The sequence below is a fragment of the Pygocentrus nattereri genome, chromosome 3, assembly GCF_015220715.1.
Source record: "Pygocentrus nattereri isolate fPygNat1 chromosome 3, fPygNat1.pri, whole genome shotgun sequence".
Taxonomy (NCBI): domain Eukaryota; kingdom Metazoa; phylum Chordata; class Actinopteri; order Characiformes; family Serrasalmidae; genus Pygocentrus; species Pygocentrus nattereri.
Genome location: NC_051213.1, coordinates 13,554,222 through 13,573,504, shown reverse-complemented (window position 1 = coordinate 13,573,504; position 19,283 = coordinate 13,554,222). Strand labels below are relative to the sequence as shown.

At 40.0% G+C, this 19,283-nt stretch overlaps 1 protein-coding gene across 2 annotated transcripts in view; it reads right to left on the bottom strand.

Annotated features, from left to right (window-relative positions):
* nrp1a (neuropilin 1a) overlaps positions 1-19,283 on the bottom strand; it is an 80,298-nt gene that overhangs the window by 9,646 nt on the left and 51,369 nt on the right. For both annotated transcript variants that reach the window (XM_017704370.2, XM_017704359.2), the window contains exons 7-10: positions 13,010-13,165; positions 9,086-9,230; positions 3,120-3,451; positions 1,520-1,664 (exon numbers count right to left, since the gene is read on the bottom strand). In XM_017704370.2, the coding sequence (XP_017559859.1) occupies positions 1,520-1,664; positions 3,120-3,451; positions 9,086-9,230; positions 13,010-13,165 (778 nt within the window). The remainder of the gene's footprint in view (positions 1-1,519; positions 1,665-3,119; positions 3,452-9,085; positions 9,231-13,009; positions 13,166-19,283) is intronic.

Below are 19,283 nucleotides of genomic sequence, written 5' to 3'. Positions count from 1 at the left end.
TAATAATCCAAGCTGTTTTTTGGCCAAAGCATTACTGTTAAATATTATGAAAATCAATTCTAATCAATTTTAACATTCCACAATTGATTCACTTGAATCAACACTTTCAAATTGATCACTGTGGTGCATTTTTTTAAAAAAATCCCCAGTAGAGAGAGACTGATGGTCAGACAGGACTGGGGCAGACAGCAGGTCAGGACTAATCCAGACCATCAGGTGGACTCTAAATCCACTGCAGTGTGGAAAGAGTCCCTGTCATTAGGGTGGGCACACACTGATGCTTATTTAAGCAAGAGCCTTCCTTTGATGGCACATCTGTGGGACAACTGCGCTGAGCCTGGCGAAAACTGAGCCTCCAGGCCACACTTTCTACCCTCATGGGTGGATCCATACAAGTTCAATCAACTCGTATTTATCCCTAATGATGAGGCTTATAGGAACACACAGAGAGATATTTCCAGCTGCTTCATTTCTGGAATCAGATGCCCTTCAGTTTGCTGTTGATTTGTTTGCTTGTTTTGAGCATCTTTGCAACATGTAGGCTGCATATGGGACGGAGCCCATTATGAAAGAAAGAGAGAGAGAGAGAGAGAGAGAGAGAGAGAGAGAGAGAGGTAGTAAAAGCAAGAGAGAGATAGAGAAAACTTTCAATAAAGTATGCATTAATTGCATTTTGGCCAAAATAAAAGTGTCAGGCCATTTTCAAATATAAAAATCCAGAAAAAGGACGTGTAGTGTATTTTGTTTTAGTGTAAACAGTTCATTCTTGGAAATATGATAATATTTATAATTTTTGTGATTAACCATTTTTTGTGATAAATTATGTCAGGTTATATCACAATATGCTTTTCTAAGCATATTAAAGTACACAGACCAATGCATATTTCATTACAAAAAGAACACAATTAGGCCTTTTTAATTTGACTAAGTGCAGCACAGTATGAGAATTGTTGAATACAAATGAATTCATGAATTGTATTTGTGTTTTTTCATGGATTTTTGTTAATGTGGCAACACCTGTTCTTTTTTTGTCTGTTCCAACGTATCAAAACAAAAAGAAAATGAGCTATCATGACATTTATCATGTATACTGAAAATGTGTTGATATTATATTTTGTTCTCAGTGAAATTTGGAAAAATAATTCAGATATACCAGAATAATAAAATCAAATTGTTCTGAAATTTGAAATTTCATCATGCACTCACTCCTTTCCCAAAGAATCAAAACTGTATCAAATCAAATGAGATCAGATATTTAGACTACTATGTGTGCATATGCTCTTAAAAATAAAAGGTTCCTAAATGGGTCTTGGTGTGGTTGTAACCTTTACTTGCTATAGAACCTTTACATTATACTGAGGGACTTTAACCTTTGAACTTTGCAAATAATGAATGTGTTTCTTTAATACATTTCCATTGAATGGTTCTTTAGGGAATCAAAATGGATTGTTCTATTGATGTTGCTCCAAAGAACCTTTAATTTTCAGTAGTGCAGAGTGTAGGTGTAAATTAGACCTACCTTCAATCTCACAGCCCAGGAGCTCCAGTCTCAGCCCCATGCCTGCCGGCGTAGCTCTGTCTGGGTACACCCTAACAAAGCGTGTCAAGATGGGCTCCACTGTTCTCAACACTGGTGTATCATAGTTCATATTCCCCTCGAAAAGCTGCACCAAGGTAAGAAGACAGAGAGAGGGTTGTTATCAATCAGATATGGAGCATAGCTCTCTAAATTCAGCCACATTTATCCCCGTCTTCTTCCCTGTGAAAGGAAAAAGCAATGAGATAGTACTGGGAATAAAACAGAACAAAAGGCCTCAATCCACTGATTGACATTTGAAGTGAACATGCGAGCAAAAAGCCTGCCGGCTACCACCACGCTCCAGAGCAGCAGGACGCCTTCTTCACTAAAATCTCCCATCCGGCTTTCCCTTCAGCTTCAGAAAGACTTCCTACCCAGCCTCAGCTACCACAGGAGATTGAGAAAATGAGTAGGGGGAGAAGAGAGAGAATGAGGAGAGAGGGAGACAAAGTAGAGACACATGCTCCAACTATAACAGAGGTCCAGTAGAGGGGCTTGAAGGCATGAATGGGAATTAATGGGCTTCAGCACTAACATCCTGATACAGAGATAGAGAGAACGGGGGATGATATATATAGAATAGACGGAGGGCAGGCTGATGTCAATCCTCTGCTCCTCTATAAAACAGGGCATGGTGCCCTCTGTGATGGATCTAGTGCTGCAGCCACCACATGCTAAAGTCATATCAATGCTCCATGAATGCATTTGATATCAGCTGCTGCAAGTCCTCCTTCCTTGTTTTTAATTTATCCTATTGACTAGAAATGAAATGCACTTAACCTTCAGAAGTCTATACTTTTAAAAAAGGAGCCATAAAGGTTTAAGAGTTCTTCCTAGAGGTTCTTTAAACTTTAAAAAGGTTCTGCACACTCATGAATCTAATTCACGAAATAGTTCTCTAAATAGTTCTCTATACATTTTAAGAATGTGCACTCTTAAAAAGAATGGTTCTTTAAGGGTTCTTTAGGAAAGAAAACAGTTCTATATAGATCCATGAACACTCAAAGAGCCCTTTGCATGATTAAAGTGTTCTTTGCATTGTGAATGTGTTCTTCAGACTGATGGAGAATGTGTTGTAGATGGTTCTATATAGCACCAAAATGGGTTGTTACAAGCCAAAGGACCCTTTATTGGTAATATATACCCTTCAAAACAATTATTTTTGCCAAGAGTGTTATTACTGTTATTTGTACCATACTACTTGTGTAATCACACAATTACAAAACATACATAATCATTAATTACATAATTATATAATAAGTTATATAAGTTACATTTATTTTTGATGTTCAGTTTGTATTGACAGATTCCACTCTCACTTCTTCTGTTTGTTTAGGTGCCAAACAATGACAAAACAATATTAAGTATGTTTTCTCTTTTTTTGTTCATTTACACGCACAAATGTTGTATGGGTTGAGTTTATGCTTTTGACTAAATTTCACTTAGTGAGAGTTACTTCACTTAGTAGTGAGAGTTGCTTTTCTGGATCTCTAGTCATCCAACCACATTCTTTCTGCTTCTTTTTCTTCCTGCTCCTCACCTTGGGTTTGTTGCCGTTGGTCTCCATCACCATCTTCCAGTCGGAGCCATTGTTGCTGTAGCCCAAGCGGAACTTCTTCATGAAGACTTTGTTCTCACGATATTTGCCTCCCTGGATGATGAGTCCACGAACCAGCTTCTCTTGACCTAGGTCCACCTGGAGCCACTCGTCAGCGTAGGGCTGCGGCTGTGCCAGCAACGTCCAGCCTGAGCGGCTGGTTAGCAGACGGGCGTTCTCCGGCACCCAGCTGCGGTCAGTATGGGAGGAGACAGTGATCTGGTCATCTGTGATAAGGCCGGAGACCATGCCCAGCATGCCAGAACATGGATACTCTGTATGTGTAAAAGAGAGAAAAAGCAATGTGACCAGGTTAGAAAGAATTGGCAGAAGACGTGAGATACAGTGGACATGGCAATGGCCAAGGAAAACAGAACATTTTCAGCTGGTGAAAGAGAAACAGACTGAATTTTTGAAATATAATGCATTTCGCAATTTATTTTTCCTCTCACAGTTTAACTCTTATATGATGACTTCTGTAAAAGAATAAATTGTCACACTCTACACAATCTCAGTTGTCCTATTATTAGCCTTTGTTGTGGCCTATACCAGGGATTGCCAATCCCACTCCTGGGTACTCCACGTTCTGCACATCCTACTCTACATACTTGAGCAATCACATGAAGACCCAGTTAATTAGTTAATGAGTTGAATCAGGTGTGCAAAAGGAGAGAGAGCAAAAAATGTACACAGTAGAGATCCAAGTACAGTCATTAGGAACCCCTGGCTAACATTTGGCATGGCCTATACAAGTCAATTACACTAATTGTAGCATTTGCAACAGCTCAAGCAATCTTAACCATTCTAACATTCCATGGCCTATATGATCTCTACCATGCTAACAATATTAGCATTTGCTATGGCCTTTACAGTCTCCACCGTATTAATATTATCATTTTCCACAGCCATACAATCTCAAGCATACTAATATTAGCATTTGTCATGACATACATGAGGTCAACCATACTATATTATTTCCATTGTTATGGCCTTTACAATCTCAGTCATATATTAGCATTTGTTACAGTCTCTAAGTCAATCATACTAATAAAAGCGCTTTTGTCTATGCAATTTCAATCATACTAATACTAGCATTTGACTCTACAATCTCAGAAGCGAGTTAGACAATAAGTAGGGTGGATAACCAGTAGAAAAGTCGTCACGATAACGGCTGGGGAAAGCAGAACGTTTTTTCACTGGCAAAAGAGAGTGATAGCTGGAAAGAGAGAGGGGGATAGAGCATGAAGAGAGGGACGGTGAGGGAGATGCCTAAAGTTGAGAGCTGTCTCAGTGAGCTCTGGAAGTATTCTTGGCAGGAACTCTACATGGAGCGCAGAAGGGCAGCAAGAGAGGGAGAGAACAATGAGAGTGAGTGCGAAGAGACAGTGCCGCAGAGAGAGTGAGGAAACAGCACGCAGAGATAAGCAACCGTGCCCCTCTTCCCCCTTTCCCTCTCACACTTTTACGCACGCACTCTCTCTGCTCTGTTCTCTCTCTTCCTTTCTCTCCTGACCCCTTGCATATTAACTCACTCGCCTGCGGTGTTTGTCTCCAGGCATCTAATTAAAACTCTCCTCTCCTCGGGTGCCTCTACCTTTCATATCTGAGCAGCTTCTTACCTTTCATCCTCCGAGCCCCTATCTCCCTCCTCCTCCAACCTCCTTTTCTTTTGTCTTTGATATCCCCCCACTCTCATTTGGCCTGTTCTCTTTTTCTCCCCTCATGTTCCTTCATGTGGTCTGTAATCTATCTCCATGTTTCTAAACCCTCTGCCTTTGTTTCAGCCTCTGTAATGAGCCGTTTTCGTTCACGCTTTGCTACTTTTTACAAAAAAGAGTCTCAAGATTACGGAAAATCTCCAGTCGTGTAGCTTCGCTCGACTGGCTGCCCATGCACTGGTGGCCACATATTCGACTTTTTCCAAATGGTTTTGGAATTCATGAACTGCCAGCAATATCGTAATCTACAATCGGATCCTGCGGAGCAGGAAAGCGTTGGAGATTCGCTTTTGAACGTGTCACAGATGGACCTAATGCGGTGTGAAATACCAGCAGAACAGAGTCTTCATTCACAGCGCTTGTCTTTGTGGCCATGGAGGGAAGTTCCTGTTCAGGTTTGGAATGGAAAGTGCGCTGGCCCGTGACTCCCAGGGGCCCCAATTCGAGCTTGATGTTTTCAGACAACAAACGTTTACCACAAGATGATCACACATGTGTGTATATGAAGGAGACTGACTGGGCTCTTTCTTCATCTGCCAATGTTGGACTCTAAGTATATTATTACTGATAAAACCCTGTCAAAGGAATTAACTTTTTATATCAGGTCTTGGGAGCAGCTGGAACACGCAGTTCCGAACAGCTCAGGGGACACTTTGAAACGACTGGCTTGTTTGGTCTCTGAGACCCATTTATTGAACTCAGATGTGATTTTGTGGAGGTTTTTTAGGAAGCTTCTGAGGTGGCATTGATTGTGGGACACGCCCAGAGGGCTACGGGCACACATATGTGTGTGTGTTGTTGCGTGAGCTACTGCGATCTTGATGGGTGTGTGGAGCGGGCGGAGGCTGGATGGCCGCATGCACAGATGGCCTTATTTACAAACAGCCAGAGGAAGTTTATTAAGGGCTGTGTGGATGTGGTTTGCCTATCAGACATGGAGCTGGAATCACAAAAAACTTAAAAAAATCTGACAAAGGATCAGAGAAGTTTAGAAGAATGTTCTTAAATGCAATTTGAAAAAATAAGAAAAGAATAAATATGTACTAAGAATACAGATAATTTATTAAGAATATATTTCACATATTCTCTTAAGAACTCTCTTAATCACTTAAGTAAGCTACAATTTTTCTTAAGAAAGCTACTTAATGTAATGCATAATACACACAGTCAGGAAGTGTGTTGCACTTTTATACATGTTTATAATGCATTATAAATGATTTATAACATGTTTTGTATGTGTTCATACTTTCTTATAGTCATGACTTTCAAAGAAATTTGGTCTGTGGTTCTCTGAAAACACTCCACAGCTACAACCTGCTGCTGCAGTTAAAGAACATAACTCCTGTGTTATACTGTGACTGGTGCTCACAGCTTATACGGGTGGCTTACATATTGTGACAGCTTACACAGGTGGCTTAAAGAGGATAAACTAAACCAAGACAGAGACAGGATCAACTTCTTGTTTTGGAAAGACTGTGGCATAAGCAGAATGCTTAGAGTACATTCCTATGCTCTGTTAATTCCATTATTGCCTCTCTTAGTAAACGCTGTTTGCTCTGTGTAGGAAACATCTGTGGAAATGGCTGCACACCCTCATGCACTCTAACTCCAAATTGGCTTTTCAAAATGTTCTTTTGAGGCTTCTGAATCAATACTTAGCAAACCATGCTAAGCAAGCTAGCTGAGCCATCAAAACACTCCTCTTGCCAGCCGCCCAGTATGTCCGCATCATCAGAGGGAACCCGCAGCACGCTGATGATGTCAAGAGGAGGCCCCAGATCTTGTGATGTGTTCAGAATGCGGTGCGCTCGCCCGCCCTGAACATGACTACCACAGCTGCACTCCAGCATGGCAGCAAATTGTGCGCACACACATATGCACAGACACGCAAACCGGGACTAAATATGCCTGCATGTATACAGAGTGTAAAAATAGAAGCACTTATGAATGAAGTGCACAGAGCTGACTGCTGAGTAGCAGGCCTGCATGATATGGACATGAAATGCAATGTACGTTAAAGCTGCTGGACACTGATGATAATTTGAGAAATCATAATTTAAACTTTATATCATGTGCATCTGACTGGACATGCAGCAAGACTCTTTTAGAAATCTACAGTAGCAAACTCTCCTTTAAGCAAATAGTAAGAAAATCTACAAGGATTGCAATACACTCTTAAAAAGGATGGTTCTTCAAGGATTCTTTAGTAATGACAAAGGTTATATATAGAACCATGAACACTCAAAGAACCCTCTGCATGCTTAAATGGTTCTTTGCATAGTGATAACGTTCCTCAGATTGATGGAGAAGATGTTATATGTGGTTCTATATAGAACCTTGCAAAGAATCCTTTGCAAAGCATGCAAAGGGTTCTTTGAGTTTTCCGTCCTATATAGAAGCAGTGTCTTTACTAAACAAGTCTAAAAAAACCCTGAAGAACTCTTAAAGAACCAGCTTTTTTGAGACTGTACTGTGCTAAATAAGAATAATCAAATAATATAATGTATATATAGACTACATGACATTTTTGTGCACTGTAAGGCTGCAAATCAATCAGCAATGAACAGCTTTTTACATTGTGTGTGTGTGTGTGTGTGTGTGTGTGTGTGTGTGTGTGTGTTTCAATTTAATTCTCTAAACATTTCCTTATGGTTATGCAGAGTTGTTGTGACAGTAGCTATTAATGGTTTATTCATTCTGCATGTGGGAGAGCATGGTTCCCTCCCAGTAGAAAAGCACTTGTTGATCTTCTATCTCTTTGTCCGCTTCAATCCTATTGTGTTATTTGTCCGTGAGAGTGATGAGATAGTGTGATCTGTTCTGTCATCGCAGCCACTGGACGCAGTAAGCAATACTTTTTTATTGCAAACATATCGTCTGGCCCTAATTGACAGCCCACACACGTTCATTTTGCCTCTATGCACGAAAGGAAAGTGTCTCAGCAGGGAGGTGGCGATGATATGAAAGCCTCCATAATCAAAGCCCTGTAGAGGGTGGAGCCATGCCAAAACATGCAGATGAGCATGCAAATGAGGCCAGGGCCAGCTGGGACTGTGCGACTGGTGGGTGAAGAGCCGTGCATTTATAATAAGAGAGTAACGTGTGTGTGTTTGTGTGTGTATGAGGTGGAGAGACTGAATCTCTCAGTGGGGGGTTACTGGGTTCAGAGGGGACAGTTAAAGTGGGAAGGTTGCACTTCGTAACTTCGCAAGAGCAGCCGTGCCTGCTGTGGACGGCATCCATTTTAAATGAAGAACATCCAAAACAGAGTAACATAAATATGTAATCCTCTTTTTCACATGACCGCTCGTCTATAATGCAACAGCTACCCACCACCCACCCTCGCCCCCATATTGAGTCAGAGAAAAAAATAACCCACACACAATTACACCTTTCAGCATCGTGAATAAACACATGCCAAGAGTGTGAGTGAAACGTAAACTACGTGAGAGATTTACAGCCTTATAGAGGAGCTCGTTCACCATGTACTGCTTCTGTGCTCAACACTCAATACACAACGCCTCTGATTTAACATCATTACGCATAAACAATGTGCCTGACAAATCACAGTTGTACCAACAAAAGCCTTTTAAGCTAAGGCAAACTAAACAAACTCAACCTCAACTACCAGGCATTGATACTGTTTTCAATAGCCTATAATTTATTAGGCTTATCTAACATTGCATTTTGAGTGTTTGCAGTGATCTGCTGTGAGTATCTGCCAAGCATTTTCAAATATAATTGCTAAATATAGTGTTTTTCTGAGCTTACACTGCTAATATTTTTATTTCTATCTTTTCTAACTAAAGCTAAAGCTTCAGATTCAAGGCTCTCAAGGACACCATACTAAATGAATGTGTTACCTTGTAATGGCAAAGTATTGAGTTCTATCGTTTATTTTTATTTAAGCCCTTAAAACTTAAGGTTCAGTAACTACATGGAAAGCAGTTTAAACTGGCATACTATTAAAGGAGTAATAGCACTGTGCTACAGAAGTTTGGACCCTCCAGCATGTTCTGGTCATTTAACTCGTTAAAGTATTAACCCGAACATTTATTTTATTTAAAATATTGACTGAATATTGGCTTATTTTGCATTAGAAGTTAATGTCCATGTTGCTACATTAATTTCAGACCAGGTTCTGTAAGCATGATAAACTTTGGAAAGAGTAAGCGAAGGAGTGTAAACTACCTGAAATCTTGCAGCCGTAAACCTCAAAGCGTAACGCAATGCCTGTTTCCCAGGTGAAGGGTCTGATCCTGATGAAGCGCGTCAGCGTGGGCTTGGGCAGCAAGGTCTTGGCCACATCTGTTGGGTTGGTGTTGCCTTGGAAAACCTGACAGACAAACAACAAAATCCACATAAATTATTCAAGAGACTTCTGCAGAGGCTTCACCGAAGGACAGGCCTTTGAAGCCTGCAGCTCGCTTAGCTTCCTGCCCAAGAAACACAGCAGCCAGACTGGACTGCATTCAGGACAGCTCCCTCAGAAATGATAATGCAAAACTAGTTATGTTTATGGACTCTATGAGTTATCTAAAGAGGCAGCTGCAGAGGCTACAGAGGCTGCTTTGTGCTACGTGTCAGCAGATCAAAAGACACACTGAGGTTCCAAACCCTCTCCAATTATGGGGCTGTCCATGGGGTCACTGTACCAAGAGCAGCTCATTTAGTGGCTTTGTCACAAATTGTTGTGTCTCCTAGCTCTAGTTTGCACTGACAGCTAAAGTGTGTTCAGTTAGAAGGCGAAGCCCAGCACTGGGCCAGAATGAAAGGGAAGGGTTTAGCGCTTCATAAGCGCTTTTTATCTTGCTTGCTGTTGCTTCAAGTGCTATGATAGCTGCCTCACAGCGACAGTTAAACTTGGTCCGTACCTCACACTGCTTGAGCTCCTACTTTTTCTACTGGCAACTTCAACTGTCAGAAAAGTCAAGTCCCTCACTGTCTTTAAGAGCAGAATTAAGAGAAATCTCTTCAGGGTGCATTTAAATGAACATTAAATATCATGGAATTGCACTTAGTTACAGCAAACGTTTGGTTGCCCCTGGTAAATTGACATGTTGATCTTCTAAGTGTCTAAGTTATCCCTTAAATGGCCAGGGCCCACTGCAGGCCCAAAGTTTCATTACACACTTCTATATCCCAAGAACAGTTCAACTAATTTGAACTGAAGTCCCTGTAATTACTGAGTAATAAGCCTTGTTATGTAATAAATCTGGGATTTCAAGGGATTAACACATCCTCTACAGAAAACACACTTCTGCATATTTAGTGCACAACAGAGTTTATTTGTTGAATTGAATATAATGTGGCCTGTTTTATGTTTTATTGTTTCCAATATGTAAAATTAAAAGTAAAATAAATAAAATTTGTGCAAAAAAAAATAAAAAAAATGCATAAATTGCCATATTTTCCCTGTAGAGGATGTGTTAACTTAGAAAATCAACATGTATTTTGTCCAGGGTTGTTCAAGCTGTTGCATATGAATGTATGTAATGTCTTAATAGACCTTTGGACCTTTTCTATTGGTCTGTTCATTATGAAATGAAATTCACACAATCTAAATACCAGCTAGCATATTCAAATAATGCAAAAAAACCCCTAACTTTTGATTTAAAAGTTTTTATTCAATATTTACAGCATTTAGTAGGTGAAAGTAACATTATGAGTCTTGCCCAATGAGTCTTATTGGTTTAGCATGGTCTGCTTGCTTAGGTGGGGAATCGAACCTCAGTGGGCTGTCTGAATGTCACTGCTGCCATGATGATAAGTATGATCCCTTGGCATAGAGAGGTGTTTTACTCTGTTCACTTGTGTAAGGTACACAGCCTGTAGATGTATTTAAAGAGACTGTAACAGTGGATGCGAGTGTCACATCCCGATCCAGTACCCAGAGAATAGCTCCTGCACAGTCAGCAGCGAGAGCCAGTCAGGGCATACCACCATTAGCCCATTCTGCACTCCTTGTTGCTATCTGGTCCCTGGGCACGGCTTGTCAGATGTGTGCATGAGACAGAGAGGAACACAAGGAGCCATCCACTCTCTTTAAATGTCACGCCGATGCTCCATTCGACTGCACTAACTATTAAAAGGCTTTTTCAGAGCAGCAACCACAGAGGCAAGCTGCAACCTCAGCGGTCTGCAAATGGGCCCCCTCCTCACAAAAGCACTTTAGAGCACCCAGAGAGAGAGAGAGAGAGAGAGAGAGAGAGAGGGAAACAGAGAGAGAGAGAGAGAGAGAGAAAGAGATACAGAGAGGGAAACAGAGAGAGAGAGAGAGAGAGAGAGAGAGAGAGAGAGAGAGAGAGAGAGAGAGAGAGAAAGAGATAGAGGGAAACAGAGAGAGAGAGAGAGAGAAACAGAGAGAGAGAGAGAGAGAGAGAGAGAGAGAGAGAGAGAGAGAGAGAGAGAGAGGCGTCGGAACCTAACCTTAGAGAACCTTAGGCTTTAAAAGGAGAATTGTGTATTTCAGTGGGCGGTCAGGAAAGAAATTGGGCCTTGGGGTTTACACGCAGAAGAGATTTCTCTTTCTTTCTCTCTCTTTCTCTCTCTCTCTCTCTCTCTCTCTCACACACACACACACACACACACACACACACACCTACATGTAATAACAGGAACAATAATATGGCCCATATGTATATATGCATATATGTATTTAACCATAGTACTGTGCAAAAGTCAGAGATCCCCTTCTTTTAAAGATATAGAGTTTTGAACTTTAAAACTTTTATTTAACATAAAATTACACAGAAGCCTCAATGAATAAAAGTGATGTCAAAATTTTAAGTATTTATTGTGTCCAATCTTTGCCTTTATTACAGCATCAATTCTTTTTCCAGAGACATGCTTTCAGTTTTTCTCGTTAAACGTAATCCTAAACTCCCAGTCAGCTTAACAGTTAAAATTCATCATCAGAAAAAGAAGCATATATACACACTCACTGGCCACTTTATTAGGTACACATTGCTAGTAGAAGGTTGGACCCCCTTTTGCCTTCAGAACTGCTTTAATTCTTCGTGGCATACTTTCAACAAGGTGTTGGAAACATTCATCAGAGGTTTTGGTTGTTTATTCACATCAACTCTCACATCAACAAGGCATTTTCATCCACACAACTGACCTCACTGGATATTTCCCTCTTTTTCTGACCATTCTCTGTAAACCTTAGAGAGGGTTGTGCATGAAAATCCCAGCAGATCAGTAGTTTCTGAAATACTCAGACCAGCCCATCTGGCACCAACAACCACGCCACGTTCAAAGTCACTTAAATCCACTTTCTCCCCCATTCTGATGCTCGGTTTGCACTTCAGCAAGTTGTCTTGACCACCTCTACATGCCTAAATGCATTGAGCTGCGGCCATGTGATTGGCTGATTAGCTATTTGTGTTAACGAGCAATTGAACAGGTGTACCTAAAAAAGTGGCCGGTGAGTGTACATTCACTTGATGGCTTTCATATAACATTAGCTGGTTAAACACAGACACACACAGATGCACACATACACTCCTTTTTTCCACTCCTTCATTGTTTATTAATTCCTTTGTTGTTTTCTTCCATCCTTTGGTGAAGAAATCCCTACCACAAATGCTGACATCACTCCTCACAAAAAAAAAAAAGAAAGAAAAAGAGTTCCCTGAGTCTCTCTGGCTTCTGTGGTTGTTTTGGAGTTGTTTTCATCTGATTTTACTGGACTTGTAAATGCATTCGGTCTCTGAGAGCTGTAGCATTTCCAAGCTGGGGGAATAATGGAGTCTGAGAAACTTAAGTGGGCATGATGTTCTGCACTGCAGTCTCCTCAAGATTAACACTCATGCTATGCTACACTTAAAGCTAGGACTGTGAAGCTCCTGCAATGGTCTAGATTCATAGGCTGTTCCACATGTCTATTGTTCTGATGTACTGCAGGGCTGCCTGGAAAGTAGCCTTGAGACCTCAATGAACTCTACTGGCTAAATAAAGCAAATGAAGCAGGGTGCCAAAACTTCTTCTGGCAGGATGATATCCTTTCGTACATCATTTTCTGACCCTTTCAGTATACTGGCAGCATATCGTTTAAAGATCAACTATGTAAAATACGCTAGGGTGAGGATGTCTCCATAGGAGGCTTTGTACCTTTTGCTTAGGGCCTTCCTTCAGGGTGATCCAGTCTTCACCGTTGGAGCTCACGTCCACTTTGTAGGACTTCACAAAGTACTGCTTCTTGGTCTCCTGAGAGATGGCACCCTGTGTTCCGATAGCTGAGACAAAGCGCAGGAAGCCCAGATCAACCTGAAGAAAGTGGGAGAAAACAGCTGAATTAAAGACCAACAATCCATACAAATAATGTACAATATAATAATAATGTACAGTTTTATCTTTCATGTTTACTTTTGTGTTAGCTCTGTTTTAATTGACTCTCCTGCATTGTGCCTGATTCAAAAGCAGCCAAGGCTGAAACACCCCTTATAACTTCAACATGCATGAGTGACGCTAAGCTGTTATAGGCAAAATAGATATATAATAAGAATATGAAGCCTTGTGAGTTCGAAATTTTTCATATTTACAGGTTAATTTCTATATTTAATTTATATGGATTGGAGAGTAAACAATACATTTTGGTCCACCTTACATAAAATTTTATTTTAAGAAAGTGAGAAAAATTCGGTTTGCCCTATGACAAATATTTCAGAAATTATGTTAGGAAACTGACCAAACCTGATGTGGAGACTCAAATCCCATCCCATCTACTGTAAAACATCTCCACTGTATGTCTACTTTCATAACCTCTCTAGAGACTTAGAAGGTATGATTGATTTCATGAATCCCAATTTAATAGAGGACGGCAGTGGTGGTGACGATTTAATTTCCTGTGATAGCACACGGGAGCTTATTGGATAAATGGAAGATATGATGCTTCGCTGGATACATGACTAAAGCGGTAAAAAATGTATAAAAGAGGACAGATTTTCAGATGTGTTCGGTATTAAAAAATGAATGCTTCATAAAGGAATCATGAGCTCCATTGGCATTATGGAGGGCTAGCAGTCAAGAGAGAGCAGCAGAGAGAAAGAGAGAGTGCGAGAGAGAGAGGCTAGTGGTTACTGGCAGAAGCTGAATGTACAGAGCTGTTATAGCTCACAGCTGTAGAAGATTTCTTGATTTGCAGTCTGCACAGTTTTCCAAATTCAAGATACACCAGCCTACAGCATGCCTGCTAAACTACTACTGCCTGTGACACACACTGTGATTCTCACTGTGAGTGTGTTGTCTTATGATAGTACCTTACATTCTATTACATCCATGGAAAACACATAGACTTTCTGTGCCCTGTTTCACTCCCTGCAGGCGTAGTCAGACCATAACTGCACATGCTGGACCTAACCAGTGCTTACACAAGCATGACCTGAGCTGTGGATTGATTTTGCAGCTCCTGCATTTGGCTCCTTCTGAAGCCTGGTACAGTTAAGGACACAGAAACATTTATTAATTGCTTGGCTCCCTAAATTTTAAGCAGTAAAAAAACTGTGCATTTTGTTATTCATCATAATTAACGGATTATTTTTAATAATCAAATGACTATTTTTATATGTTCCATTATTTTTTATTACCAACGTCTGGTGAGAGCAATAGTGTCTGCATGTTATAACCAAGGAGTGTATATTTCATATATATCACATAAACAGTCAACAGTTCAACTCCTCTGTGATTGTTGCCTCTTGCTCATCCAGCTAACAGATTCAGGTTAAGGCGGAGACTCTTAAGGGGAGTTGTTTTCCAATAGTTGTGTTTTTTCAGTTTTTCAGCTACTTTGCACTGAAGTCCCCATAGAAACGGAATAATATGCCTTAGTATGTAAAAAGTCTGGATTTTAAGGGGTTACCTTTACAGCCCTAACAGTTACATATACAATTAGATTAAGATCTTACATATATGTAGATACTTATCGTTGCTTATCATTTCTACTTGTTGTGTACCAAAATCTTGCATCTCCAAAGAAGACTTTAGAGGAGAAGAATAAAACATTCTTAAATTTGAATGTGAGTGCAACAATTTTATTCTAAGTAATTTTGGACTGTTTCTATCGGTCGCTTCATCATGAAATGTTTACACAATGTAAGTGAAAGCTTGCATTTTCACATTATGTAAAAAAAAAACAGGTTTCGTTCAGACAGCTACGTAATGTATTATTCTTTGCTGTTGCTTTTGTTAGTTTGCTGCTTGTTGATCTATCTAGTCCATGTGGACTGTCCAGCATAGCCTGTTGAAGGTTTTGGTTTAAAAGCCATTTAAATGCTGTATTTGAGTAGGAGGGCTTCAGTGGTGCATTGTGCCATAGCAACATACCTAGAAAATGCATTAATAGGGTTAAAAATAAATAGCAGTGTTTATCATCTTAACTTTAACAGTTACATATGCAATAAAATCAGATTAAGATTTTACATACATATAGATTCTTAAGTATTATACTTACATACATATAGAAATACAGATACAATGACAGAACTAAGAGAGTAAGATAAAGAGATAAAGTTGTATATGAATGATAGAACGGGACTCAATTGAACACCCAACTAAAATCAGAGACAAACAGTTAAAGGATGTTCACACTGCATCTGTGGGGAGGAATGCTTTGACACTAGATGAGCATAAACACTCCAGTATAGTGGGAGGAGCAAGCTCCAAAAAATCAGCTGACAGAAGAGAAGAAGATGCCACCAAGGACCATCACTTTCATCATCTAGAAATTGAGGTCACGCCACTCACAAGCCCACTCTCAAGACATACCACTTGTGAACTAAATGCTTTCAGCACTTTTCAAAACCTGTATTGTGCATCAGGGACATGCAGCTCTGAAAGGACAGTAGTCTGCAGTCAGCGCCCATGGTAACCGCACATGAAAATCCTGGATGGCTGTAAGCAGCAGGATTAAGCGGAACACTGGCTGTTTTTCTTGCAGTGAATTTGACTTTATATTATACAGTTGCTCTAAAGTAACTTCCAAGACATTTGAGTTAAAGAGAAAAACAGATGGAATTATGTATACCAATCTCTCTGCTTCTCTTTTTCTGACCTCTTTGTGGAGGATCTTGAAATGCAGTTTAAAAAAAAGAAACACAGACTACTGTTTTTGCTGTCTCAGAGCAGGACTGGCTTACCATATAAGGCCAGATGTCCCCAGTTACCTAAATGAATACTGTATCGAATCCTCTGTTTCCTATCATGTTATTTTTCTATTAGATTGGACATACACCAGACGAGGTTAGTATGAGTTACATATGTATGTCTGGATAAAGTTGGCATTGAGAATTACCATGATGGACCTTTAGTCATTATCTTTCCATTAAACGTGACACAGTCTAGGTTTTATATGCTGGCCTGTAGATCGGGAATAGACACAAGTGCTGGGACTCAGTCCCACCTTGACTAGCATCTTTAATATTTCTCTCTTTCTGTCAGTGACTGTCAGTGTTGGGCTTACTGCTGAAATATACATGGCCTGAAGAGCAGGCATTTGGCCTGTAGGGCCGACTGACTAGAGGAGAGGAGAGGAGAGGAGAGGAGAACTGATTAGAGTGGAGAGCAGAAGTAGATTTGAGATCTGAGAGATATTCTGAAGGAGAAACAGCCTAGATCAATTTCACTGACTCAACTGATTCCAAGTCAACATTAAAGCATTAGAGAGCAAGAAGGGAGAGAGAGAAAGAAAAGGGGGTGGGAGAGGAACACAGAGAAGGGAATAAATTAATACTAAATAGAGATTAAGAAGTTGGGAAATCAGTGAAGGTGCTGATAATATTCTCCCACATATACACTGCACTGAAGTGTAAACACAGGCTAGAATACTGCAGCTGATGTACAGTACTGTGTAAAAGTCAGACAACAATTATTTATTTGATTTCAAGTCAAAAAAGCCATTAAGTTATTTAAAAGATAATGAGACCGTTTTGAAAAGACAGCTTGAAAAACTTGTAAGTCTTCTGAAAGGAATGGAAGCTGTAATAAAGGTCAAATGTGGAAACACTGAATACTAAAATATTTAATATTTAATTTTGGATTAAATATATATTTTCTGTTTTTTTTTGTTTTTTTTTACTGATGCTGGAAAATGTTTAACATTGATTTAATGTCAGTTTTGATGGGAAATCAAATAAATGAAGGATGGTCTCTGACTTTTGCACAGCACTGTACATTCAAAATGACATAGCCCAAAGCAGACGCAGCAACAGCACAAATCTACCACACAATACTCAAATGAGTTCATAAACTAATCCACATCCTTACTGCCAATTGCTATGCTTATATGGAACAGCATCATGGCAAAAACTCCAATGACCAGCCTCAGATTATGGGATTCCCCCAGATGATGGATCTCACCGTGTGACTGGGCAAAAAAATTCCAAAAGTCTGCCATCCTACCTTAAAAGGAAACAAGCCTGTATTGTGCATTTCCCTGAAAATTTTTTATAGAACGCCATGACTGCACCAAATGGTATTCTGACCAACAGTTCTCTGTATGACACAACATGAACTCTCAGCCTACAAGCTGGGAAACCTCAGGTCAAACATTTTAGACAGTTGACAAGTAAAAACATTAGTCATCTGTAAAAGAGTGTGTGTGAATAGTTTTAGAGGTGTGAGCCAAACTTGTTGGAGATCATAACCATTGTGAGAAAGTGTATAAGTTGGAACCTTGCTGTCCCTCGAGGATTGTGTATTTTCAGGCCACGCTGACCCAGCAAAAAGCCATGTGCCAATTTTCTGCTCCCCATTCTTCTTTGCTCTCACTTTTTTCAGATTCACGGGTTTATATAAGAGGGAGGTGCTGGAGAAATGCCAATCATCAGACAAATGTGCTAACACGATCTAGGCCTGGAGTGTAATTTACACCTCTCTCGGCCGCACACCCTTTCCCACGCTACGCCACTCATTTAATCCGAGTCGATACAGTCCAACTCGATTAAAGATAAAAACAAACCATCTCATGTTTCCTTTATGGGAGGATCCCCAGAAGTGTCTTTGACCTCACATATGGTTTATAGAGTTTCCATAACTCTTACATGAGAACATTTCTATTACAGAGGAGCCTTTTTATTTGCCTTTTACCAACCTAATGCAGAGGGAAGTAGCCCCAGGCAGCCCCTCACCATTTAATTGAGATAAAAATATCACTTTGTTTATGTCAACTTGCTTCACTAAATGAATTAATGGTTCACCCTATTAAAAATACATTCAATTAATAACAAATAAAGGATTTTTTGCTTATTGTTACATCTCAAAAAAGAAAAAAGTTGCTGTGATGTCACTCCATCCTCTAGCATCAAAGTCCATCCAGTCCGCAGATAAAAAGCTAGAAAACAGCTTGTTTAGACTTCCTTCTTGTGATGTCACAAAATCCAACATGTTTATCTATATTCATCTATTTAGGAGTTTAGCTCTGCCCATTCATGCTGAAGTCAGAAGGCCTGTTTCAGCCTGGACTGCTTTTTGAATGAAGCACAATACAGGGCAGCCTATCAGAATTAAACTCATTTACATAGATCAGTCTTAAAGGCACAGTTTCAAAAAACAGATTGTTTAATTCTAACACATAAAAAGATGATGGAAAATGGTCATGTAAAAATGAATTATGTTAGATATAATTTAAATATTTTGTTTGACAATTTTACAACTATACATATTAAATGTATCATGTTGCAGCCTGTGAAGGATCCAAAACAGTTGCCATAGAAGAAATTAATTCTGAAATAAACGTCAGGGCTGTCTATGTAGTGTTGATGGAAGCAAACTGATGAAGTACGTTAAAAAACTGAATCTTTCTGTAAGTCATGGGTGTACAATTATGGCCCAAAAAATGGGTCAACAAAAATGTAGGGGTTCTAGTTGCCATAAGTCATAGTTGCCATAGTAGTTCTACTTCTCAAAACTACTCTGGACCAGTTTTACCTTTTTGGCATATCTAAATGGATGCAGTTCTACAGCAAGCTAGATTAAAAGGGGTTACAGTCGAGAATCTCCAATGATAATGCAGTGCAGCCTTAATCCATGTGTAGAAAATGAATGCTTTGGTTCTTAAATAGTTGCTACATCGCAGATCTTGGATCAGTGATCCTAAAAATGACCAAGAACTAGGGGCAAGGACTAGATCTGGCACAGGCTCAGCGCTTTCACGGCAGGAGAAGAACAGACGCTGTAGTTGTTGCACTTAATAAGAGGCGAAAAGCGGGAACAGAATTAGCCTCATTTTGCTTTGTAGGCTGCCAGTTAAGCCTGGTGTGCAATTAGATTAACAGGGAGTGTGTGTGTTTCACCGCACTGGGGGTGTGTGACAAGCCAAGAGTGTGTATGTGTGCGTTTGATGAGACTACTCTGGTGGCAGTGGATAACATGAATTTGCCGTAATCCTCCT